This window comes from Perognathus longimembris, chromosome 20 (assembly GCF_023159225.1).
Source record: "Perognathus longimembris pacificus isolate PPM17 chromosome 20, ASM2315922v1, whole genome shotgun sequence".
In the NCBI taxonomy this organism is placed as follows: domain Eukaryota; kingdom Metazoa; phylum Chordata; class Mammalia; order Rodentia; family Heteromyidae; genus Perognathus; species Perognathus longimembris.
In genome coordinates, this window is record NC_063180.1 from 16,906,250 (window position 1) to 16,932,116 (window position 25,867).

At 43.7% G+C, this 25,867-nt stretch overlaps 2 protein-coding genes and 1 long non-coding RNA gene across 4 annotated transcripts in view; 2 read left to right on the top strand and 1 right to left on the bottom strand.

Annotated features, from left to right (window-relative positions):
- LOC125367943 (zinc finger protein 567-like) overlaps nucleotides 1-9,654 on the bottom strand; it is a 22,606-nt gene extending 12,952 nt beyond the window's left edge. Inside the window, exons 1-5 of one of the 2 annotated variants that reach the window (XM_048368689.1) lie at nucleotides 9,600-9,654; nucleotides 7,230-7,297; nucleotides 6,107-6,233; nucleotides 5,499-5,591; nucleotides 1,750-3,320 (exon numbers count right to left, since the gene is read on the bottom strand). In XM_048368689.1, coding sequence (XP_048224646.1) covers nucleotides 1,915-3,320; nucleotides 5,499-5,591; nucleotides 6,107-6,233; nucleotides 7,230-7,297; nucleotides 9,600-9,642 — 1,737 coding nt within the window. In that variant the 5' untranslated portion in view covers nucleotides 9,643-9,654 and the 3' untranslated portion in view covers nucleotides 1,750-1,914. Of the gene's footprint in view, nucleotides 1-1,749; nucleotides 3,321-5,498; nucleotides 5,592-6,106; nucleotides 7,527-9,599 lie in introns of those variants that run through there. The other variant, XM_048368690.1, reaches the window with a different exon arrangement.
- LOC125367961 lies at nucleotides 4,400-24,634 on the top strand. The gene is made up of 3 exons (XR_007214199.1): nucleotides 4,400-4,419; nucleotides 6,500-6,506; nucleotides 24,271-24,634. It is a non-coding gene; the product is annotated as an uncharacterized LOC125367961 (long non-coding RNA).
- Nucleotides 15,821-23,723, top strand: Znf260 (zinc finger protein 260). Its single transcript, XM_048368719.1, has 2 exons — nucleotides 15,821-15,908; nucleotides 21,591-23,723. The coding sequence occupies exon 2, from the start codon at nucleotides 22,413-22,415 to the stop codon at nucleotides 23,502-23,504; it is 1,092 nt and encodes a 363-aa protein (XP_048224676.1). The 5' UTR covers nucleotides 15,821-15,908; nucleotides 21,591-22,412; the 3' UTR covers nucleotides 23,505-23,723.
- Nucleotides 24,635-25,867: the final 1,233 nt, after the last annotated feature.

Consider the following 25,867-nt stretch of genomic DNA (forward strand, 5'->3'; position numbering starts at 1 on the left):
GGCTTCATGCATGCAAGGTGAGCAATATATCGCAAAGCCACATTCCCAGCCCAGTGTTTTCCCTGTTGAAGGATTATTTCCCTGAAAGTGTGTCTACCTGGAAAGCCTTCCATCACTACATTGACTGGAGTCGTTGAAATGAAGCATGGCTTGATATCTCGTCAGGGCACCCTGGTGTCTGGTGTCTATCTTGGTGTTTAATATAGGGGTATTAGTAGAGTGCCCTCCTATGTGCCAGTTGTAGGTTCACTTGTTTCATGGGACTTGTATCCTTGAGTGGCCCTGCTGCTTCCTTTTCTTTTTTGTCTGTTATAGGACTTGAACTCAAAGCCTGGGCCATTGCCCTTGAGCTCTTTTGCCCAAGACTACGCTCTATCACTTTGAGTCACAGCTCCACTCTGATTTTCTAGTGGTTAATTGGAGGTAAGAGTCTCACTGCTGGAACTGGCTTTGAACCATGATCCTCAGATCTCTAGCCTCCTGGGTAGCTACTGGTGCCCCGCAGCTGCTTCTGTTTCCCTCCAGGTTTATAATCATACGGATTCCAGCTGCAAAGAAATGACTACCAAAAGAGGTACACTGCTAGAAGTTCTGATTACTGGGAGAAATTTCCATTACCACTATCCTTTGGATATATCCCAGCTGGGCACCAGTGACTCACGCTTATAATTCCAGCTACTCAGGAGGCTGAGATCTTAGGATCTCCAGTGGAAGCCAGCCTAGGCAGAAAAGTCCATCAAACTCTCTAGTTAACCACCAAAAACCAGAAGTGGGTCAGGTGGTACAGTGACAAACCTTTATCCTCAGATGTCAGGCATGGGCCATCAGGACCCAGCTTTACTTATGCTTTTCAGTAATTCAAAATATTCATATTCCTTTCTGTTCAGAGTATATCATGTTGTGAAGTTGTTTGTTTAGAGGTATTTACCAAAGCTGACTAAACATACACATGCCCTAGTATCCAGCAGTTCCACACTCTTAAGTTTACACAATAGTGCAAGCAGAAGACAAGTTATACTCTCAGAAGAATTATTATGACTTGAATGTAAACAACATCAAAGTCCATCAACAGTAGAATGGATCAATTGTTATATACTCTTCTAATGAAATTACTTACAGAATGAAAATATTTGATTATAAATAATATATCATATGAAAATAAATGAACTTCTGTCACATGCATTCACAATTAGGCACATCACAATGAATGAATGGAGCCAAATATGGAAGAATACTCAATACATAATGGTAAAATTTACATAATGGTTATATTACACAAAACTAATGTTATATGTCAAAATTGTGATTCACTTTTAGAAGTAACAGCTAAGTTTTGTTTGACATTTGAAAAGTGAGGTACAAATTTCCATTTCCTTTCTTCATAGTGTGTCATAGGCCACAAGCAATTGGCCAGCTGCTTATTATAGTTGACAAAAAGCCATGTACTAAGAGTGAAAACAATTTTACATATTTGTAGCAATTTAACAGGTTAAATATTAGGCTTTTATTTTCTAAGAGTTTTGTTTTTTCTTTTTTTTTTAGCCAGTCCTGGGGCTTGGACTCAGGGCCTGAGCACTGTCCCTGGCTTCTTTTTGCTCAAGGCTAGCACTCTGCCACTTGAGCCACAGCGCCAGTTCTGGTCATTTTCTGTATATGTGGTGCTGGGGAATTGAACCCAGGGCCTCATGTATAAGAGGCAAGCACTCTTGCCATTAGGCCATATCCCCAGCCCCAAGTTTTGATTTTTATCTAGAAGTATTTTGTGTGCATGTATGTGTTTTACAAGTTAGCAAGCAGTAAATATGTGGTACAGTACCTTAAGCCACTGAATATTATTTATACTTGCAAGCAGCAGTGGGTACAGGTTACACTATGATGTTAAATGGTTATTTGATTTTACAAAAAAGTTGACATTTACTGAATTCTGGCACTTGGTACCTTGTGAGTTTTCTGGTGGACAATGAGGTTTGACTTACAACTGAAGAACTTCCCACATTCTTTACATTCATATGGTTTCTCTCCTGTGTGAGTTTTTTGATGTCGAATAAGGTTTGATTTCCTACTGAAGGCTTTCCCACACTGAGTACATCCATTGGACTTTTCCCCTGTATGTATTCTGTGGTGAACTGTAAGGATTGCCTTCTGGCGGAAGGACTTCCCACACTCATTACAAATATAGGGTTTCTCCCCTGTGTGAATCCTCTGATGGAGAGTGAGGGTTGTCTTTTGGCAGAAGGACTTCCCACAGTCATTACAAATATATGGTTTCTCCCCAGTGTGTGTTCTCCGATGTACAGTGAGAGTTGTTTTTTGGATAAATGCCTTGCCACACTCATTACACTGATAGGGTTTCTCCCCAGTGTGAGTTCTCTGGTGATCAACGAGGTAGGACTTCTTCCTAAAGGCACTTCCACACTGACTACATTCATAGGCCTTTTCCCCTGTATGTGTTTTGTGATGTCTTGTGAGGGTTGCCTTCTGTCGGAATGACTTCCCACAGTCATTGCAAAGATAGGGTTTCCCCTCTATATGGGTTTTCTCATGAAGAGTAAGGGCTGTCTTTTGTCGGAAAGCCTTTCCACACTGGTTGCAAACATAGGGTTTCTCGCCTGTGTGAATTCGCTGATGTTCAATGAGGTATGACTTCCTTCTAAAGCTGTTACCACAGTAAGGACATTGAAAGGGCTTCTCTTCTGTTTGAGACCTCTGAGGCACAAGAAAACCAGACTTCCTACAGAGCAATTTGTTGTATGGAGAGGACTTCTTTTCCATAAGATGATGCGGAGGGCCGCTGAGATCTGACTTTTCCAGGAAGGCAATTCCATCTTTATTGTATTCAGAGGTTCTTTCTCCTTGGTGAGCTCTTGTGTGTGCAAACAACATTCTTTTCATGAAGAAGGATTTACCACGTTCGTTGCATTCAAATGGTGGCTCTGCAGTTTGAACCTTTGGATGTTGAGCATTCTCCTGCTTTCCACCCTGGTCCCGCTCTGTGTGTTTGTGGAGATTCACTGCACGATGAACTTTCTCGTGTTTAGTACTGAGGATTGATTTCTCCCATCCGCTACTCTCACCAAACTTCTCTCTTACAGGGTTTAGATGTCTAATAACAAACTCTGAAATGTTTTTCAAAAATTTTCCATCAGGTTTATATTCACAGAGAGCTTTTGAAGTAATGTGGTTCTTGCTCAGGCAAAGGCTTTTCCCATAAATATTTCTTTCCTTTATTAATTTCTTGTGATTAATAAATACAATAGATCTAGAATGCTTGTCTTGATATTCTTTGAACTTCACTAAAACATCTTCAGCATTCCCATCTTCTAGGGGGAAAAATACAATTAACATCACTATAAATCTTCATATTAAGGCTGTGGATTGGATATAAATGCCAACAACTTGTCTTGCTATTGTAGTGTAGGAAAACAACAGAATGTATTACCTTTTGATCTGGAAAATGTATAAAACATAAACGCAATTCCTGCTATACCATTCAAATGAAGAAAAACAGTATAAGAAAACTTGGCTATCGGGCATGTCATAACTATAAGCTGCATGCAGAGAGTAATTCAGGGAGGGACATATGAACAGGAGGCAAACAGCAGAAGAAGGATTTTTCTTAGAATGAGAAGAATCACAGAGAATGAGGTAAACCTCTCAAGGGCACTCTACAGGAACAGAGTAATAAGTAACGTTATTAGGCTGAGGTGAAAACCTACACATCTGTGGGCTTCCTTGCTTGCTGTACCTTATACAGGGCTAGTAAACAGGCGGGGCCAGCTAGTTCCGGCTCCACAGTTCCACTTCATTTTTTGTTTTGTTTTGTTTCCCCTTGTTTGAATTGCTAGCTTCCAACCTTGATCCTCAGATCTCAGCCTCCCGAGTAGCTAGCTAGACTACAGCTCTAGCACCAGCACCAGCACCCAGCTTATTATCTTTATTTGTTCAAGTGTCACTGTAATAAGTTTTGTTTCTTACTACCAGAGTTTTTATTTTGTTACAGGTTCCATGTGTTCTGTACAGGTCCCTATTCTGTTAGCCAGCTAGGAAACTATAGGGTGCTGTAGTCCACACATCCCGCTCTCACTTCTCACGCCAGGCATAAGCGCGGGACCAGCCTTAGGTTCCATAACTTAAATATACGCACCAAAAGTTGCTGATAGCTACAGAGAAAGGTGAAAATCAGGTGAATTGAGTCAGTGTGTGATTCCTTAATGAAGAATTCCTTAATGAATGCAGTGACTGAGTAATGAACTTTTGCCACTTCAACTAGAATCATGTGTTTTTGAATGTTGTTACTGGACTGGGAATGTGGCCTAGTGTTAAGAGTGCTTGCCTTGCATGCATGAAGCCCTGGGTTCGATGCCTCAGCACCATATAAACAGAAAAAGCCGGGAGTGGCGCTGTGACTCAAGTGGTAGAGTGCTAGCCTTGAGCAAAAAGAAGCCAGGGACAGTGCTCAGGCCCTGAGTCCAAGCCCCACAACTGGCAAAAAAAAAAAAAGATTATGAGAACAAAGTAATAAAAAGTGAATGAATGAAGATCTTTTTCTTTTCCAGTGGTATTGGGGTTTGAACTCAAGACTAGCTTGCCAGAAAGGTACTCTTATCACTTGAACAATACTCTCAGCCCCTTTTTGCTTTTATTGTTATTCTCATAGGATATCACTTTTTGTTCAAGACAATCTGGACCTTGATCCTCCTATTTATATTTAAGCCACCCACTGTAGCTAGAATAACAGGTGCATACTACATACTAAGCTGTTGATTGTATAGTGGAGAATAGAGGTGATTAATATTTTGCCTGTACTGGCCTAGGACCTCAATCTTCCTGATCACAGCTTCCAGAATAGCTAGTGCTATGTTACAAGTGTGAGCCACCATGCCCATCAATGGGCTGAAATGCCTACTTGAATTTATGCTTCACACAAAGCAGGTTGTACTTGTAGGCTTCTGGGTGGAGGAAACAGGTCATTTTGGGTATGTCCTTGAAGGCTCTACCAGGAATCTCTTCTGCTCTCCCTCCTCCTCCCTCCCCTCCTCCTTCCTCTCCCTCTGCTCTCCTCTCTCCCTTCTCTCTGTCATTTTCAGTGTCTCCCTCAGCCTCCTTCCTGGCTGCTAAGAGGTGTGGTAATTCTCTGCTCCATTTTCCCACTGCGGTCATGTTGTGCCCTGTTCATGGTTCTCAGGAACGGAGAATAGAATTCTTTGAAATAATTAATTAAAATTAATCCTTTGTCCCTTAAAAACAAACAAACAAAAAAAAACAAAGCAGGTTGTGATTACAACTAAAGAATGGATCAAATTATTGTAGCTCTCAGTACAAGAATTGAGGCTGACCAAGCTCCTTTTAGGACACATCAGAAAGGCACCAGAAAATGCCTAGTTCAAACTTTACTAAAGACAAAAACAAACAAAAAACTCAGGAGATCTGTAAAAACATTCAACAGTGTCAACTACCTTAGAGTTGATTTCACTGGAATTATATCTGTACAAACTCACCTCCATAGTTCTGACTTGGAAACATTCTGTCTGTCCACAGCTCTCCTTCTTGCTCCAACTTGCGGATCATATCAGGCTTAGTTATGTGAAACCCTGCCAATGAAAAATAAGATTTTATCTAAGATGTCTGGCCTTCAAACTGTTGAAGGAAGAGAAAAATACAGTTTCAAAGGAGGCTGAGATCTGAGGATTGTGGTTCCAAGCTAGCCCAGACAAGAAAGTCCATGAGATTCTTAGGTCCAATTAACCAGAAAAAAGCCAGAAGTGGAGCTGTGGCTCAAGTGTTGAAGTGCCAGTCTTGAAAGGAAATGCTAAGGGACAGTGCCCAGGCCCTGAGTTCAAGCCCCAGTACCAGCATGCACGCATGTATACACACACACACACACACACACACACACACCAATTTCGAGACAGCAGATGTCACACAGTAACATCTTACCAGAGTCTGTACTTTGCAGTAGACAAGAAAGGATATAATTGCATTTTCCACTAATAAAAAGAGATGTATTATCTTGCATCTCTGAAATTCAAAGTTGTGTATGTTTTAGGAATTCTTGTATCTCTTAGGATATATATGACACTGAAAGATTTAAGGAGTGTTTTCTTACCCACAGAAATGAAGTGGCAATAGTTTTCCAACATCACATCCCTGTAGAGGGCTTTCTGAGCAGTGTCCAGGTGCTGCCACTCCTCCGCGGTGAAGTCCACAGTGACATCCTTGAATGACACTGGTCCCTGTAAGGGCATACTCTAGTTCATCCTGAAGTGATCGGAAATGGGGAGAACTAAATATTGAAGACCTCGTTCTGACCAAGTCACACTTGTTTTCTTACTTTGTGCTTTATTTTTAAAAAATCCTCAAAAATGTATTTATCAGTATTTACTTATTACTCATGCTAAACATATCAACTGTCATTACACTATTTGTTCTAATGTACCTGGTTTTTGGAGGATCAAAATCAGTTAAACCTTGATTCTGCTCATGAGAAGTTAGAGGCTAGGAGAGAGGTATACATGGAAATACATGCACTCGGTGGACATTACAGATGCAATGAGAAAAATATATACGTGGGAAAATGTCACAACTCAAAGAAGAAAAAAAATCTCATTTTGGCCTCTGAGGCCTCGTTGAGGATATAAGGTTTTGTACTCACAATAGGTTTGTTTTGTAGGAATACAGGGCATCAGCTTTTAAAAGTTTATGGGGAGAAGAAAACCAGTTAGTAAATTCAGGAAATAACAAAAAGCACAGTAGGAAATAGTCTGTAAACTCTATCAAGGAAAAGAGATAGGCATGTGTGCAGTGACATTATGGAATAATGCTGGATTGCCTTCCTTCAAAGTGTTAGGTTTCAAAATGGACTGAGTACATTTCCAACCGAGTACATTCCACAATTATGAGTCATCAGTAGTAATTAGCTTAGCAAAAAGGCCCAAGGACAGCGACCAGGCCATGAGTTCAAGTCCCAGGACTGGCACATAAACTATGTAAATACTGCTTATAACTGGAAGGTGCACTTGGGAGAAGGCTTAAATAGAGAAACAGAATGGGGTTTGGAATAGGTAAGGCAGTGCACAAAATTTTGGAACACACCATCCCAATAGTTCTTAAATATTGTGCCTTATACCTCACCCCAATCCAGGACCTGACTGAAGACCAGCCCAGTTTAGGTGACATTGCTAAATGAATGTTTCCTATAATGCTATTTCCTAAAAGAAGAAATATCTCACCTTTGGCATGACTTTGACAATAGATGATCCTTGTCTTTTGAGCTCTTCCTTCAGAAAAGAGAAACATCCTACAAAGATACACAGAGCCATGAGTGAACAATATTCAAGTTAGATTTCCTATAGTAACTAAGTTAAATATACATTATCACTGTTTCAGCTCTTTTCTACTCTGTACATAAGTTCAGGACACATGTTAGTGGGAAAATGGACAAGTCCCGCTTTCTTCTAACCAGAAACCTAGTTTCTTACTGAGGCAGAATAGGTTTCTGTGGAATCTGTTGAAATTGGGAAAGGAAAATGTGTGTGTGTGTGTGTGTGTGTGTGTGTGTGTGTGTGTGTATGTTTTAACTCCCCAAGTCTAATTTCCATCTCCCCACAGGAATCTTTCAAGTTGTTCTTTTTGTGATCTGTCAGTTTACTGTCATCCTAAAGTTAATGATAATATTAACAAATACAGATGAAATTTTATTTTTTGTTGGTCATAGGGCTTGAACTCAGGGCCTGCGTGTGGTCCCTGAGCTCTCTGGCTCAAGGCTGGTGCTATGCCACCTCGAGTCACAGCGCCACTTCCAGTTTTGTAGTGGTTAATTGGAGATGAGAGTCTCCAAGGGACTTTTCTGCCTGGGCTGGCTTTGAACCACGATCCTCAGTTCTCAGCCTCCTGAGTAGCTAGGCTGATAGGCGTGAGCCACTGACACCCAGCTTCCCTCAACTTCTTTTGTTCAAGGCTAGCACTCTTACCACTTGAGCCACAGTGCCACTTCTGGCTTTTTCTGTTTATGTGGTACTGAGGAATTGAACCCAGGGCTTCATGTGTGCTAGGCAAGCATTCTACCAACTAAGCCACATTCCTAGTCTCAGTCAAACTTTTAATCTTTGCCTATCATCTGAAATTTTGTAGTTCTAAAGTATATTATTATGAATGGAGAGTAAGTTTAAAGACATCTCTTATTCTTTCCTGTAATTCCATGTCCTTATAGTATGTTCTATTCTTCTCATAGATTGTTTAATTTCCTAATTGACACTCCCTTCTGTACCTCCCACCCAGGTGCTGGGGATCAAACGCAGGGTTGTCCCGGCTAAGTAAAACACTACCAGTGAACTATATCTTTGGATTCAGGCTCCTCCTTCTTGCCCCTCCCTCTTCCCTTCTCTCTCCCTTTCCCTTTTCCACTCCTCTTCTTCTTTGTGCCAGTACTGGGGCTTGAACTTAGGCCCTGGGTGCTTACCTTAGCTTTTTGACTACAGGGTGGCATTCTACCATTTAGGCCACATCTCCACTTCCAGCTTTTTGATAGGTAACTGGAGATAAGTATCATGGACTTTCTGCTCCGGCTGCTTTTAAACTTTATTCCTCAGATCTCAGTCTCCTGAGTAGTTAAGGTTACATACATGAGCCACTGGCACTCAGCTCAAATACTTTTCAAGCCTAGAAAATTCACTTACACAGAAGTGTTGAAAGTAGTAGTACTGAGAGCTGGGGATGTAGCACAAGTGGCAGGAGGCCCTTTAGTCAAATCATCCACCAAAAAGAACGTGGTAGTTGTGGTTTAAAAAAAAAAAATCATTGTTTTTCTTGCCTGTTCCTCAAGGAACACTTTATTTCTCACACATTGTTTCTAGTTGGCATAGCATCACCAACTTGGAATTAGGAAATATTGCCCTCTTCTGTACAATATTTATATTCCTTTTTCATTTGCTACATTTGAATTTAACGACAAGCTTCTGCTCATCAATCACTTATTTAGGTCATCATTCATTTACGAAATTCACACATGACAGCTAGACAAAAACACTGTGCAGCATTATATTCATTCAGAAAAACCACTAAGCCATAACCATCACTCACAACTGGAGCAAGCATATTTGCAATTCTAGGCAAAATCAATCCCATTCATAAATCACTTTATTTCCCCCACCCTGGATTAGTAGTTGTACACGTGGGTTTCCTTTTGGCATATTGGTATGTGCATAGTATGTACCATAAACAGTGTAACTGACTTAGCCACAATCTCAACTACGACTCACAATCTTAAAAGCCAGACACACGCAGAGGCTACAGTAGAACAATACGTCCACCTTTCACACAATAGCTGCAACATCCCAGTAACACACATTCAAAATGCAGCAGGTTGTATCTTCGGGTTAGTGGGCCCACAGCCCGCGTGCGCGCGTACACACACACATACACTGCTGTGCGGCCACCTGCTCCCAGCGACAGCTTCCTCGGGGTCACACAAGTAAAATCTCCCACGCCGCCTCCAGGTCAAGGCCACCATCCCCAGGGTCACGCCCACGGACCACGCCCAGGCCCTGCCCTTCTGGCTGGGCGTCTGGGTACCACCATCCCAATTCCCTCTCCAGAATTACCAGGCCTGGCTGGGAGTCCCGGCTTCCTCCCCCGCCTCCCCATCGGGCACCACGCCGCGAGTCTGTTCTCCGGTTCCCGAGCATCCAGCTCCGTCCTCCACCTCTTCTGGAGGCCAGGAAGCCGCCAGCTTTGCCCGTGCCACGGCTGAGCGGTCTGCGCCTGCGCACTCGCGGCGAGGCGGGCGCTCCCAGGTGTCTTCGCGGCCGCGGTGGCCGAGGCGCGTCCATTGCGGCGTGCTTCGCGCACGAAGCGGAGGGTTCACTTTTCTCAGGCCTTGCGGTCCTTGTTTTTTGTGTGGTGAGTTAGGGTGGCCCGGGTCCGAGCGGGAAAGGAAGCTCACCCGAGGCTCCTCCCCTCCCACTCGCCACGGAGTTCCCGGGCCGCGGATGAGGGTGTGGAAGCGGAAGCCTCCCTTGTCCAGATGTCTGCTTCGGAAGACGGTGTTGGTGGTGTGTGAGACTTGGTGACTGGCCCGGTGTGGGAACCGGGGTATCCATGGCGATGAATAAACGTGTGGCGCGCCCAGGGGCCCACGCGCTGGTGGGCGGAGCTTGGCTGATACTTATTTGTCTTTAGGCGTGGGGGCGGGGCGGGGAGTTTGGCTGGCTCTGATTTGTCCCTGGGGTTGGGGGCGGGGACTTGGGCGGGGAGTTTGGCTTGCTCTGAATGGATCCTGGGCCGAGTGTGTGCTGGGACTATTTTGTGGCGCTAGTTGGCTGTGAGCTGTGAGGCGACGGGCCCTGTGACAGCGCTGGAGATTGATCGAAATTGTTTCAGTGTAACCCCCTCTTCCCTGAAGTTCTCGCTTTTTATTTTTCTGCGGTATTCTAGGCCTAGGCACTGTCCCTGAGCGGTTTTGCTCCAGGCTAGAGGCTCTACCACTTCATTTCCGGTGTGTGTGTGTGTGTGTGTGTGTGTTTAGCGTTTAGTTGGAGCTAGCATTACAGGTGTGAGCCACCGGTGCCTTGCTCTCTTCCTCTTTTCTTCCCCTCCTTGAATGCCCAGATTTCGGGTACCCAAAGACCACCAAGAAGCCGATTCCAATGCAAACGCAGGAGAGTCTTTAGTGCAGGCTCAGCCTGGACTCTCAACCATTATGGACACAGTGGATCGGGATTGAGAGCCATGACCCTCAGATAGACAAGGTTTTTATTGCGATTACAACAGGGGCAAGGTATCTCCAACTTGGCAGATACTTGATTGGATGGCATTTAGCAAGCAAGTCTTGCCCTATTTCTGTTCACTGTCTCTACCCTTTCAGTTACCTATTTTGGCTTTAATAACGCGAACTGGCCTTGGTATCAGGAACTGACAGCAGGTGGTCTCCTAGGGCTGATGCAGGGGGTTAATGCAGGGGTAGAGCAAGTCATAGATGAGTTAAGCAAGCCATTTACAGAAGCAGAATTCTGCGTTCAGGCAGACCTAGTACCAACTTTATTTTAACAATGGCTATCATGTTTTCCCATTACCACTAAGCAAGGTTGAGCAGGCTAAAATAATCCAGTACTTAATCATAAGTAAACCAACCCAACAGTTACCATGTCATTTCTACTACTATTATGGTTATTTCTGTAGTCTATGACTATGATCACTTTTTTACTGTCAGTTACCATGGTTGCTACCTTGGTACAGAGGTGAAAATTTTAAATGTCAAACTACAAGAAACTAGTCTCGCAGGTGGGGATACAGCCCTCTAGCATGGAGTCATCACCAGGGTTTAGAAGCTGTTATAATTTCAACACTAAAACTTATATTTAGTCACTCAGGTTCTCAGGTTTGCCCTTACATCCTCAATAATTACCTGACATATGTAAATGTAACCCCACTGTATATCAGTATCACCTCTGAAACAATGAAGTAAATATTTTTGTTGTTGTTGTTTTGTTTTGTTTTCTGCCAGTCCTGGGCCGTGAACTCAGGGCCTGAGCACTGTCCCTGGCTTCTTTTTTGCTCAAGGCTAGCACTCTGCCACTTGAGCCACAGGGCCACTTCTGGTCATTTTCTGTATATGTGGTGCTCAGGAATCGAACCAAGGGCCTCATGTATACGAGGCAAGCACTCTTGCCACTAGGCCATATTCCCAGCCCACAATGAAGTAAATCTTAAAAAATAATTCTTTTCCTCCTCCCCTTCCTCTCCCGGTCCTCCTTTTTCTCCTCTATATTGCTTACAGCTCTTTTAATTGGAGAAAAAAAAATCTTCTAGAGTTTCTGCCCAGGGCTGGCTTGGATCTCGAATCTCAGCCTCCTGGTTAGCCAGGATCTCAGGTCTGAGCCACAGGCGTGAGCCACCAGTATCCAGCTTTTGACTTTCCTGATGCAGGGGGTGTCCACCATATTCTAGTATTTCCCATACTTCCATCTGGGTATGTTTAACTTCAGCGATGGCTGGTTAAGAAAAGTGTTTTTATTTTATTTATTTATTTATTTAGCCTGTCCTGGGGCTTGAATTCAGGGCCTGGGCTCTGTCCCTGAGCCTCTCTTGCTGAAGACTAGCACTCTACTACTAGAGCCACAGCAGCACTCCTGAGCTTTTTCTTTTTTTTTTTTTCCAGTCCTGGGCCTTGAACTCAGGGCCTAAGCACTGTCCCTGGCTTTTTTGTTTGTTTGTTTGCTCAAGGCTAGCACTCTGCCACTTGAGCCACAGCACCATTTCTGGCCATTTTCTGTATATGTGGTGCTGGGGAATCAAACCCAGGGCTTCATGTATACGAGGCAGGCGCTCTTGCCACTAGGCTATATCCCCAGCCCCACTCCTGAGCTTTTTCTGTTTATGTGGTACTGAGGAATTGAACCCAGGGCTTCATGCATGCTAGGTAAGCACTCTGCCACTAAGCCACATTCCTATCCTGAATAGTGGTTTTGTTGCCCCTCCTGAGTCTTCAATTCCGGGCCTGGATGCTGTCCCTGGATGCTGTCTTTTGCTCAAGGCTTGCCACAGTCTTTTGAGCCATATTGCCACAAGCGTCTCACAGATTTTCTTACCTGGGCTGGCTTTAAACCATGATCCTCAGATTTCAGCCTTCAGAGTATCTTAAGATTTCAGGGCTGAGGGCTGGGGATATAGCCTAGTGGCAAGAGTGCCTGCCTCGGATACACGAGGCCCTAGGTTCGATCCCCCAGCACCCCATATACAGAAAACGGCCAGAAGCGGCGCTGTGGCTCAAGTGGCAGAGTGCTAGCCTTGAGCGGGAAGAAGCCAGGGACAGTGCTCAGGCCCTGAGTCCAAGGCCCACGACTGGCCAAAAAAAAAAAGATTTCAGGGATGAGCCACCAGTGCCTAGCTAGTATACGTCTTCTTTTTTGAATGCTTCCCCCCCTCCCCCAATCCTCTATGGGCAGCTCTGATTAAGAACCGGTACTGCATCCTCATAATTTGTGCCATGTTGTAAAGCATAGAGGGAAACAGGACAGTGTCCGTTCTCCAACTAATCTATAGAGCACTTGTGTTCAGACTTCTGTCAAGAGCAGATGTAGTGTAAGGGTAAGATCCCTACATCTTCCCTTGTCATAGTCTTGAGAAGAGCTGATGGATCTGTTTGATGCCACATCGACAAACTGAGCTTCTCCACAACCCTGTATTTACAGATAAATTGGGTTTGATATTGACTATCTTCAAGACATAACAAAAATGGAAAGATCTTGTCTAACATAAATGCCTAAGGAAGCCGAATATATATATATATATATATATATATATATTTTTTTTTTTTTTGCCAGTCCTGGGCCTTGGACTCAGGGCCTGAGCACTGTCCCTGGCTTCTACCCGCTCAAGGCTAGCACTCTGCCACTTGAGCCACAGTGCCGCTTCTGGCCGTTTTCTGTATATGTGGTGCTGGGGAATCGAACCTAGGGCCTCGTGTATCCGAGGCAGGCACTCTTGCCACTAGGCTATATCCCCAGCCCCGAATATATTTTTAACAGTATATTATTCTGTAATAAAGTTTTCTTCATATTCTTCTCAGGTGGTATGTATGTATATATGTATTTTTATTTATTTATTTATTATGTTATTTATTTACTGGTGCTGGTTCTGGGGCTTGAGCTCAGGGCCATGGCCCTGTCACTGAGCTTTATTGCTCATAACTAGTGCTCAACCACTTGACCCAGAGCTCCATTTGCAGGTTTTTTGTGTGGTTAATTGGAGATGGTAGTCTGACAGACTTACCTTCCCAGACTGGCTTTAAATCATGATCTTCAGATCTCAGCTTCCTGAGTACCGAGGATTGCAGGAATGATCCACTGGCATTTGGCTTTAGATATTTTCTTGAACAAGAAGATGGGGGTATATGGCTGGGAATGTGGCTTCGCAGTAGAGTGCTTGCCTAGCATGCATGAAACCCTGGGTTCAATTCCTCAGCACCACATAAATAGAATAAGCTGGAAGTGACGCTGTGGCTCAAGTGGTATAGTGCTAGCCTTGAGCAAAAAGAAGCCAGGGACAGTGCCCAGGCCCTGAGTCCAAGCCCCAGGACTGGCAAAACAAACAAAAAAAATTAGTGTATAGAATAATGGTGATATTTCTTTTCATTTGTAAACTGATTTATTAATTAACAGATGTCTTTGGTGCCTGGCTTCTATAATGCATTTATTTAGTCCTTACTGTTGCTCTAAATATTTCCTTCAGTTTGCTGGGCACCAGTGGCTCATGCCTGTAATCCTAGCTACTCAGGAGGCTGAGATCTGAGGATTGAGGTTCAAAGCCAGCCAGGCAGTGAAGTCCGTCAGATTATCTCCATTAAACTAATCAGAAAAAGCTGAAAGTGACACCTTGCCTCCAGTGGTAGAGGAATGGCCTTGAGCAAAAGAGGTTCAGGGACAACTCCTGCGCCCTAGGACTTGCAAAAAAATAAAATGAGAGAAATAAAAAAGCACAAGGAAACTATTTTCAAAGAGAAATAGTAGATTCTAGCTTACTTTATTGGTTGTTGTTAGGTAACTGCCAAGAAAGGGGACTAAAAGATCCTGGGGGGCGGGGGGGGAACACAACACAGTAGAAAGAGAAACTGTCAAGGCACCTTATGCATGACCTTTAGATGTCACAACTATTCCTCCTTCTCTGGGAACTTTCTTGGAGGAGGGAAATGGGAAAGGGGAATTCAAAGGACTTCATCTGGGTCTGAGCTTGCTTTACCTGCCCCCCAGCCACCATGGGATGGTGAGAGGAGACAATCTGTCAAGGAGCCAAGGCTTCTTGTATACTCACCTATAGTTATATAGGACAAGAGTAGCAAACAGTCTCCTGGGGTCCATATACATGGCTGTTCACTCACACCATGGCACTCTAAAAGTTACACCCTGGGCTAGGAATATGGCCAATCGTTAAAGTGCTCGCCTTGTATACATGAAGCCCTGGGTTCGATTCCTCAGCACCACATATATAGAAAAAGCTGGAAGTGGCACAGCGGCTCAAGTGGTAGAGTGCTAGCCTTGAGCAAAAAGAAGCCAGGGATGGTGCTGAGGCCCTGAGTTCAGGCCCTAGGACTGGCAAAAAAAATAAATACAAGTTACATCCGCAGTCACTCGGTTGCTCACACAAGATTGCAAAATCACAATCCCCACCGGGACCGAGAGCCACAAAGTCACAAACCTCCATAAACCTGCATACAAAGAGAAGCACGCAGTGATACACAATCACAACCTCATTCACAGCTAGACCACATCAGCACACCCACGTAAGGATCACTACATCCGCACAAAGGGGAGTCGCAATGACACAAACACTACCACACAACAGTCACAATCTTGCAACATTCGCTAGTTCCGCCCTGATGAAACAGTGTCGGTCCCCTCTCCAGCCCTAAAAACTTCATCTGTGGCATTGCATCGTTTTTGTAAATAGCTGGGGTGAAAGATTAGGAGGGACTGGGGCGGGGTGGGAGGAGGAGCGGATGGCCTCGGCACTCTGGGAAATGTAGTTCAGAGCCACCCACTGGGCGGCAGGATGGCGCTCCGCCAAGGTATGTAACCGGGTCCGGGAGTCTCCTTGGAGCTCCTTTCGAAGGTCGGCCCCACGTTTTCCACCTTACTGCGCTGTTGCTCTCTCCAACGGGTAAAAACAGAATTTTAAGGAATTCTAAGCCGCGGCTAACTGACATCCCCGCTACCACTAGTGTGGGAAAGTCCCACACCTCTGACGCAAAAACAAACACCAACCACCTCGTCGGAAGAGGTAGAGCGGAGCCCCTGAGACTTCTGGGAAGTGTAGTTCAGAGTTTAAAAAAAAGTGGAGGGTGGTGGGGAGTTCCAGCCCAAGGCCATAGTGCGCAGGCGCTGTACCTGGCTCTCCAGGGCCGTCTTTGTCTGCTGGTGAGTTTTGGTTTGGGGTCTGCCAGACGTCGGTTTTTAGGATGCGATGCTTGCCAAGGAGGCGGGAGGGAAGGGTTCGCCGGGCCCGAGGTCGGGCTGAGGAGGGCGACGTGGGGAATAATTACCTCTTGTGACTTGCAGACTTGAGAGTTTTTGTGAATGGGGGCTGGGGAGCGGGGGAGGTGGGTTGAGGGGTGGGCGACCAAGGTTTTGAGGAGTGTCTGGGGTTGTAGAGTTAGTGAAAAACTGGTTCCACGTTTGTGAGGATGTATGGGTGGTTGTGTGAGGTAGAAGCCTCGTATGCTCACGTTTCTAATTTCTTAAATTATGAAGATGTTTTTATGGAAAATTTGAAAGGGAAATAAGGCCAGAGGATTGGGTGGACAAGTAATTCACGAAGGGATTTCGTACTGGGCTGGGATGTAGCTCAGTGGCAAAGCGCTTGCCTAGCAAGTGCAACGTCCTGGGTTCATTCCCCAGTACCAAAAAATAAAATAGACATACTGTGGAGTAGAAAATGAAGTCAGAATTATTTTTTGTTGTTAAAGAAAACCAACTTGTTATTGTGTGCCAAGTAGACTTTGAATCTTCCTTCCTTCTTTTCTTCCTTCCTCCCTCTCTCCCTTTCTTTTTCATAGTCAGGCTTGAATTTAGGGCTTAGGGCCTGGGTGCTGTCCTTGAGCTCTTTTGCCCAAGGCTAGCGCTGTACTGCTTTGAGCCACAGCTCCACTTTTTTGAGTGGCTGCTTAGAGGTAAGTCGCTCAATGAGTTTTTTGCTTGGGGTAGCTTCCAACCTCTATCCTCAGATCTCAGTCTTCTGAGTAGCTAGGATTACAGGAATGAGCCGCCAGCACCTGCCTCGTTTTTTATTTATTTTTTTTCTGGTGGGGGGTGTCGATTGTGTGGCTTGAACTTTGGGCCTGATCACTGTCCCTGAGCTCTTCAGCTCTACCACCTGAGCCACAGCGCCACTTCCGATTTTCTGGTGACTAATTGGAGGTAAGAGTCTCACTGGGCAGGACTTTCCTACCCGGCTTTGAACCCGGATCCTCAGCTCTCAGCCTCCTGAGTAGCTAGGATTACAGGTGTAAGCCACTGGCGCCCAGCTTCAGTTTTGAATTTTCTTAATACTTTGTGGTAACATTGGCTGAGCTGTGTGTGTGTGTGGCATGTGCACAAGTACGAGTATTGGTCCTTGATCTAAAGGCCTGGGCACTGTCCCCTTAGTTGGTCTCTACCACACTTGAGCTAGAGCTCCATAGCTCCACTTGAGTCTGTTCACTGGTTTCTGAGGAGTGGGCTCTGCTGGTTCCTGTTCCCTTGGAGGTTGTGGGCTCCTACTGGTGTCTGCTCTTTTTATTTGCTCCCCAAAATAAGTGAACCAATAAGTGAAAATTTTTTAAATGCATCTGCACTGAACAAACACATTTTTCCCTTGTCATTATTCCTTGAACAGTACAGCACATCAAAGGTTGACATTGCATTTACATTGTACTGGATGTGTATTACAAGTAATCTATGTTGGCACCAGTGGCTCATTGAAGGTTAGGATCTAGCTGGTGCTGGTGGCTCACACTTGTAATACTAGCTACTCAGGAGGCTGAGATCTGAGGGTCATAGTTTGAAGCCAGCCTGAGCAGGAAAGTCTTTCAGGCTCTTTTTTTTTTTGGCCAGTTCTGGGCCTTGAACTCAGGGCCTGAGCACTGTCCCTGGCTTCTTTTTGCTCAAGGCTAGCACTCTGCCACTTGAGCCACAGCACCACTTCTGGCCGTTTTCTGTATATGTGGTACTGGGGAATTGAACCCAGGGCCTCATGTATATGGGGCAAGCCACTAGGCCATATCCCCAGCCCGTCTTTCAGGCTCTTATTTAGCCACCAAAAAGCTGGAAACTGAGCTGTAACTTAAGTGGTAGAGGGACAGCCTTGATCAAAAAATACTAAGCACTTGGGTCCTGAGTTCAAGGTTCAGTGCATGTGTGGGCTTCTCATCCTTTCCATTCTGCATGCTGATATTGATTTTGTTTTTTTGTTTTTTTAAATAACTAGTACAGATGATCCACTATGATTCTGTGTTTTTGTATCTCTTGTTTTTCCACTAGTTAGTTAATATTTGCTTAATATTGCTTACTTAGTTTTCCATTTATTTGTTATGAATCTTAGAGGTTTAGGTTTTGGGGGTCAGGATTGTACTTCCTAATTTTCTGGCACTGAACTATTTCTAATGTGATAAATTTCTCCTTTTATGATAATTGGTAGGATTTGGGATTTTCTTATTCTCTCTAGATGACATTTCACTATAATGTGTTTTAGCATGCATCTTCTTTTCTTTTCTTTTCTTTTCTTTTTTGCCAATCCTGGGACTTGGGACTCAGAGCCTGAGCACTGTCCCTGGCTTCTTTTTACTTAAGGCTAGCACTCTACCTCTTGAGCCACAGTGCCACATCTGGCCTTTTTTGTTTATGTGGTGCTGAGGAATTGAACCCAGGGCTTTATGTATGCTAGGTAAGCACTCTACCGCTAAGCCATGTTCCCAGCCCCCCCCCCCTTTTTTTTTCTTCTGGTCCTGGGCTTGAACTGGGCACTGTCCCTTAGCTTTTTTTACTCAAGGCTAGTGCTCTACTACTTGAGCCACAACATCACTTCCAGCTTTTTCTAAGTAGTTTATTGGAGATAAGAGTCTCATGAACTTTCCTGCCCAGGCTGCCTTTGAACCAAGCTCAGATCTCAATCTCCTGAGTAACTAGAGTTACAGGCATGAGCCACCAATGCCTGGTACATGTATATTTTTCAGTGCAATGTTCTATTTATTTATATACCCATTTATACGTAGACTCCATCTACAATTTCTGGAACATTTTCTTGGTTCTGCGAATTCTTTTTTTTTTTGGGGGGGGGGGTCAATACTAAAGGTTGAATTTAGGACTTTGCCCTTGCTGGTGAGTGTTTTTTTTTTTTTTTTTGGCCAGTCCTGGGCCTTGGACTCAGGGCCTGAGCACTGTCCCTGGCTTCTTCCAGCTCAAGGCTAGCATAGCACTCTGCCACTTGAGCCACAGCGCCGCTTCTGGCCGTTTTCTGTATATGTGGTGCTGGGGAATCGAACCTAGGGCCTCGTGTATCCGAGGCAGGCACTCTTGCCACTAGGCTATATCCCCAGCCCCGCTGGTGAGTGTTTTGACACTTGAGCCACATCTCCAGCCCTTTTGGTATTATTTTTTAGGGTTTTTAGGCTTTTTTATGGCAGAGTTTTTTGGGTTTTTTTTTTGCCAGTCTTTTCCAGTGCTTCCTATGTATCTGGTATTACAAGTGTATCCTCTACCATGCACAGCTTATTTGTTGTATAGTCTCACTATTTGTGCAGTCTGGACTTGAATTGTGATCTTCTTGTACATCCAGGGTAACTGGAATTGTAAGCATGAGATACCATTCCTGAACTTATGGGAATGTTCTGCTTTCATTTTTGTTTAAATTTTTTCCTCAACTCCTCTAATGGCTTTTGGACCTCATGAATTTGTTCATTAGTCCATTAATTTCCCAACCATTATTCTTCTCATTCATTTTTCTGTTTTTCAAAATTTGCTTTTTCTATGTCTTAATATATTATTCCTCAAAGCACTTTGTTATAGAACCCTGTTAACATTCCATTACTAGAATAATTTTTATTTTAGTTGTTCTTGGTGTTTATTATTAATGTTAGTATAGTTTGAATCCTGAGCTTTAACACTTGTTAGAGTGCTCTGTCACTGACCTATATTTCTAGCTCACTAGGATTTTGTTGTTTTATTGTTTTGAGACAGAGTTTCATTATATAGTTCAGGCTAGCCTCAAATGTGCTTGTTGTCCTCCTTCCTCTGCTTTCCAAAGCTGAGATTACAGGTGTAAGCCAGTGTGTCAGCACATTATAGTATTATGTGTGTTCTGTTCTTTTCCTCGTAATTTTTGTCTTTGTCTTACTCTGAAAACATTGAGGCCCACCATGCAGCTATCATCAGCAAGGAACTAAGCGATGAGTTTTTGTAATCTCAAATGTTAGTGTCTGTGGTATGATAACTTTTGTTGTTGTTTTCTGCAGTCCTGGGGCTTGACTTCTGGACCTGGACACCATCCCTGAGCTTTTGTTCTCAATCTAGTGCTCTACCACTTAAATCACAGCTCCACTTCTGGCTTTTGCAAGTTAATTGGAGATAAGAGTCTCATTGGGGGTGGGGTGGGGGTGGAGGCTGGGATTGTGGCTTAGTGGTAGAGTGCGCGAATAGTATGCATGAAGCCCTGGGTTGGACTCCTCAGCACCACATAAACGGAAAAAGCCAGAAGTATTGTGGCTCTAGGGGTAGTACTAGCCTTGAGCAAAAGAAGCTCATGGACAGTGCCCAGGCCATGTTAAAGCCTCAAGACTGGCAGGGAGGGAGGGAGTAAGAGGGAGACAGAGACAGAGACAGAGACGGAGAGACAGAAACAGAGACTGACTCACAGACTTTCCTGGCTTTAAACCGTGATTTTCAGATATCATCCTCCTGAGTATCTAGGATTACAGGTGTGAGATACTGGTACCCTGCTGGAATGGTAGTTTTTTCAGGAAAAGATATACCCATTTTCTAATGCCTTGCTACTACTAGCACTCATGGAGACCAGGAATTGAAAGGAGCAAGGCTCCTTTTGTGTATAAACTTTGTCAGTTCTGGGGCTTGAACTCAGGGCAAGCACTCTACCACTATGCCACATTTCCAGCCCTTATAAACTTTTTTGTTGGTGGTGGTGGTTGTGGGGCTTGAGTTCTGGGACTGGGCACTATCCCTGAGCCTCGTTGTGCTCAAAACTAGTGCTCTTATCACTCGAGCAACAGTGCCACTTCCAGTTTTTGAGTGGTTCATTGGAGCTAAGAGTCCCACAGGGACTTTTCTGCCCAGCCTGGCTTTGAACCATGATCCTCAGACCTCAGCCTCCTGAGTAGCTAGGATGACAGACTTGAGCCACCGGCACCTGGCCTGTGTATAAACTTTTACTTACACCATTCTTTTTACTATCATACTCCTACCTCTTTTCTACTTTGCTTTTCATCACTAATGTTGAAGTCTCTAGGTTTATTTATTCCTGGTTAATAAATTCTCACTTAGTTGCAGCTTATGAGAGTTGGGGACTCTCATAATCCCTCCCTTTCTTTGCTGGGACTGGGGTTCGACCTCAGGCCCTCAAATTCTTGCTTTTTCACTCAAGTCTGGCTAGCTACTATTTGAGTCACAGCTTAACTTTCAATTTTTTGGTGGTTACTTAGAGATTAACTCATGGACTTCTTCCCAGGCTGGTTTAGAACCAGGATCCTCAGATCTTGGTCTCACTCATTTATGACCATTTGCTTGTAATTGCAGGAAAATGGGGAAATAACAACCTTGTTTAAATATTTTGTTTTATTATTTTCCCTGTAGTCCTAGCCTTTCTCGAAATCCACCTGCATTTGTTCAGTAGTTGTCTACTTTGTGTTTTCTCTGAGCATTGTATAGCGGGTTACATTTAGAAATAGTTAAGCTACATATACCTGGAAGTTTCATTGGCATTTGAGCTTTCTTGTATATAGCAAGAAACTCAGCTTGAATAGTCTTTTGGGTTAGGGGTCTTGTATTTGCTAGGCAGTGCTCTACCGTATTTGTTAGGACTTTTTCAGTGATTTTTTTTAAACTATCTTTTAGAAGCAGCTTGAGAAGATTATAAATTTCCCAGATAAGAATTCAACATGAAAAGGCTTGTAAGTTCAGTCTCATCTTCCTCTGAACATCACAGACATTGATTCCTCAAGGGCACCGTTCTGTACATGGGACTCATTTTAAGATAATGTGAAACATAACTTACAAACATACATCATTCATACTGAAATACCAGAGAAATTATGTGAGAGAACCATTAATATAAAAAATACTGTTGCATCCTTCTTTCTAGTCAACATGAGAAAAGTTTTTGGCCATAAATTCAACCTTATTGGATAATCTGTGAGAATTAATGTTGAAAGGAGATACCTGCAGAGTGGCTGTGGAAAAAGCTTTCTGCCTTACCACCCATAGTAGCTACAAGTGAAACCTGGAAGAAAATCCCTACTATGGGATTCCTGGCCAGGAATGCTAGAAAGTCTTCTGCCTGAAACAGATCTTCAGTATGATGAAATTCATACAGAAGAGAAACCTCATGATTATAATCAATGCAGAAAAATCTCTTGCCTGAGAGAAAACTTTCTAGAGCCCAAGAAAATGCATCTGAAGGCCAGGTGCTGTTGGCTCATGATTGTAATCCTAGCTACTCAGGGCTGGGATCTGAGGATCAGGATTTAAAGCCAGCCTTAGGTGGAAAGTTCATGAAACTCTTAGTCTCCAATGAGCCATCAACAGAAGCCAAGAGTGGTGCTGTGGCTCAAGTGATAAAGTGCTTTTATTGAGCAAAATAAACACCTCAGGGACAGTGCTCAGGCTCTGAGCTCAAGCCCCAGGACCAATCCCCCAAAAACAAACAAACAAACAAACATGCATCCAGGAGAGAAATCACATGAATGTACTGAATGTGGCAAAGTGTTCTCTCGAGTCTCATCTCTTACTCTCCATTTGAGAAGTCATACAGGAAGTCATAAATGTACGAAGTGTGGGAAAGCCTTCAGCCAGAAGAGAAACTTTCTTTCTCATCAGAAGCATCATATGGGAGAAAAACCCTACGACTGTGGAAAAGCTTCTCATCAGACACCAGGCTTTACAAGACATCAGAGAAATCACCCAGGAGGCAAATCGCACACTTGTAAGGCTTGTGGCAAAGCTTTTAGTGGGAAATCTTATCTCCATGAGCATGAGAAAATCCACACTGGAGAGAAACCTTTTGAATGTCATCAGTGTGGCAAAGCCTTCAGCCAGAAGCAGTACCTCATTAAACATCAGAACATCCACAGTGGGAAGAAACCCTTTCAATGTAATGAGTGTGGCAAGGCCTTTAGCCAGAAAGAAAACCTCCTCATCCACCAGAGAATCCACACAGGAGAGAAGCCTTATGAGTGTAAAGGGTGTGGCAAAGCTTTCATTCAGAAGTCAAGCCTCATCAGACACCAGAGAAGTCACACTGGTGAGAAACCTTACACATGTAAGGAATGTGGCAAAGCCTTCAGCGGTAAATCGAATCTCACTGAACATGAGAAAATTCATATCGGAGAGAAACCTTATAAATGTAATGAATGCGGAACAATCTTCAGGCAAAAGCAGTACCTCATTAAACATCACAATATCCATACAGGGGAGAAGCCCTATGAATGCAATAAATGTGGAAAAGCCTTTTCTCGAATCACATCACTCATTGTGCATGTGAGGATTCACACAGGGGACAAACCTTATGAGTGTAAAATATGTGGCAAAGCCTTCTGTCAAAGCTCTTCGCTCACCGTGCATATGCGAAGCCATACTGGTGAGAAACCCTATGGTTGCAATGAGTGTGGGAAAGCCTTCTCCCAGTTCTCAACTCTTGCTCTACATATGAGAATCCATACTGGTGAAAAGCCTTATCAGTGTAGTGAGTGTGGCAAAGCTTTCAGCCAGAAGTCACACCACATCAGACACCAGCGAATTCACACTCACTAAAGCTCTGGGAACGTTTTGGATTTGGGGGAAAATTACAGTGGAATTTATATTTGATGATGTATCAGGAAATTTGTTTTCACATGAAAGTGACATTCTTATGGTAATTCTAGCAACTCAGACCTGAAAGACTAAGATGTTTAATAAGAAATATCAGTCTAGGAATGTGGCTTAGTGGTAGAGTGCTTGACTAGCATGCATAAAGCCCTGGGTTCGATTCTTTACTATCACATAAACAGAAAAAGCTGGAAACAGTGCTGTGGGTCAAGTGATAGAGTACTGGCCTAGAGCAAAAAGAAGCCATGGACAGTGCCCAGGCCCTGAGTTCAAGCCCCAGAACTGCCCCTCCCCCCCCCCCAAAAAAAGTATCAGGGTATAATGAAAGCCTATAGCTTGCCCTTCTGGACTCCTACAACAAATACTACCAATGTTTTGCTTCAAGAGTATTCTCATTCAAGGTTAAGATCTAGCCCAGTACTGGTGGCTCATGCCTATAATCCTAGCTACTCAAAAGGCTGAGATCTGAGGATCATGGCTTGAAGCCAGCCCCAGCAGGAAAGTCTGTAAGATTTTTATCTCCAGTTAACTATTAAGGAAAAGCCAGAAGTGGCACTGTGGTTCAAGCTGTAGAACACTAGCCTTGAGCAAAAGAAGCTCAGGGACAGTGTCCAGACTAAATTCAAGCCCCTGGACCTACACATGCACACCCCCCCCCCCAACACACACACAATCAGAAACTAGTCTTGGACACAAGCATGTCCTTGGATAGCCTACCAAATGTATTTAGACAACAGTATGAGAGATATGAGTTGAGGTTAAAGAGATAACATTATTTTTGTTACATGCTTTGCTATATGTGTAAATTTTAAACCTAGAATCATCAGAATTCCTTGTCACTGCAGTTGTAGAAAGTTGAGATTGAGGCAGAATATTGAATGTAGATATATGTGCACGAATTTAAAGGGAACTGGTAATTAGTAATATTTTCTAGATTCTTGGGGAAATTGTGGATGACTTATAAATGGTCTCAGGGTTGTTGGTTCTTCTTATGGAAAATATGCCTCTGTTATACATTATTTAAAGTACTTGTTTATGAAAAATTTCAAAGGTATTGAAGGCTACAATACAAAAATTAAAACTTAGAAATTTTATAAAGAATATTTGTAAAACATTGGGGTTAGAATTTCTAAACTAGTATCAGAATACTTAGCTATTAATCTTGAGTACATCTGCATATGTCCAAGAAGTTGACACCCATCCAAGGAGTCCTATACTGCCTGTTCATTGCAGCATGAATTATGGTAACCAAAATAGGACACAAATGTTGGTTGTAAACCAGATAGATAAAATGTGCTCAGTAATACAGTAGAATATTGTCTAGCAGTTAAAATATAACACTTAAGATGGGCGTTAGTGGCTCATGCCTGTAATCCTAGCTACTCAAGAGGCTGAGATTTGAGGATTGTGGTTCAAAGCCAGGCAGGAAAGTCTGAGATTCTTTTTTTTTTTTTTTTTTTTGGCCAGTTCTGGGCCTTGGACTCAGGGCCTGAGTACTGTCCCTGGCTTCTTCCCGCTCAAGGCTAGCACTCTGCCACTTGAGCCACAGCGCCGCTTCTGGCCGTTTTCTGTATATGTGGTGCTGGGGAATTGAACCTAGGGCCTCATGTATCCGAGGCAGGCACTCTTGCCACTAGGCTATATCCCCAGCCCCTGAGATTCTTATCTCCAATTAACCACCAGAAAACTACAAGTGGCACTGTAAGCTCGAAGTGGCAGAGCGCTAGCCTAGAGTGAAAGAGCTCAAGGCCCTGAGTTCAAGCCCCACAACTGATAAAAATAAACAGAGTAAAACACAACCAATTAAATCTGTTATGTGATAAATCATGTGCAGTGGAGAAATTAAAAGTACTGAATATTGTAAATGATGTCTCTGTTTACTTCAATAAAATCAACAATAACCCTAGTACTAACCATTGGTAGAAAACAAATAAAAATAAATTAAGCTGGGTGCCAGTGGATCACACCTGTAATCCTACCTACTCAAGGGGCCAAGATCTGAGGATCACAGTTCCAAGCAAGCCCAGGCAAAAAATCCCCATTAGACTCTTATCTCCAGTTAACCACTCAAAAATCAGAAGTGATGCTGTGGCTCTAAGTGGCACAGTGCTAGCCTTGAGCAAAAGAGCTCAAGGACAGTACTCAGGCCCTGAGTTCAAGCCCCATAACAACAACAACAAAAATCAGACACACACTCAATGCTCAAAAGTGGTTGCCTTTAGTAAGAAGGGGAATGAAGAGGCTGGGAATGTGGCCTAGTGCTCCCCTCATATACATGAAGCCCTGGGTTCAATTCCTCAGCACCACAT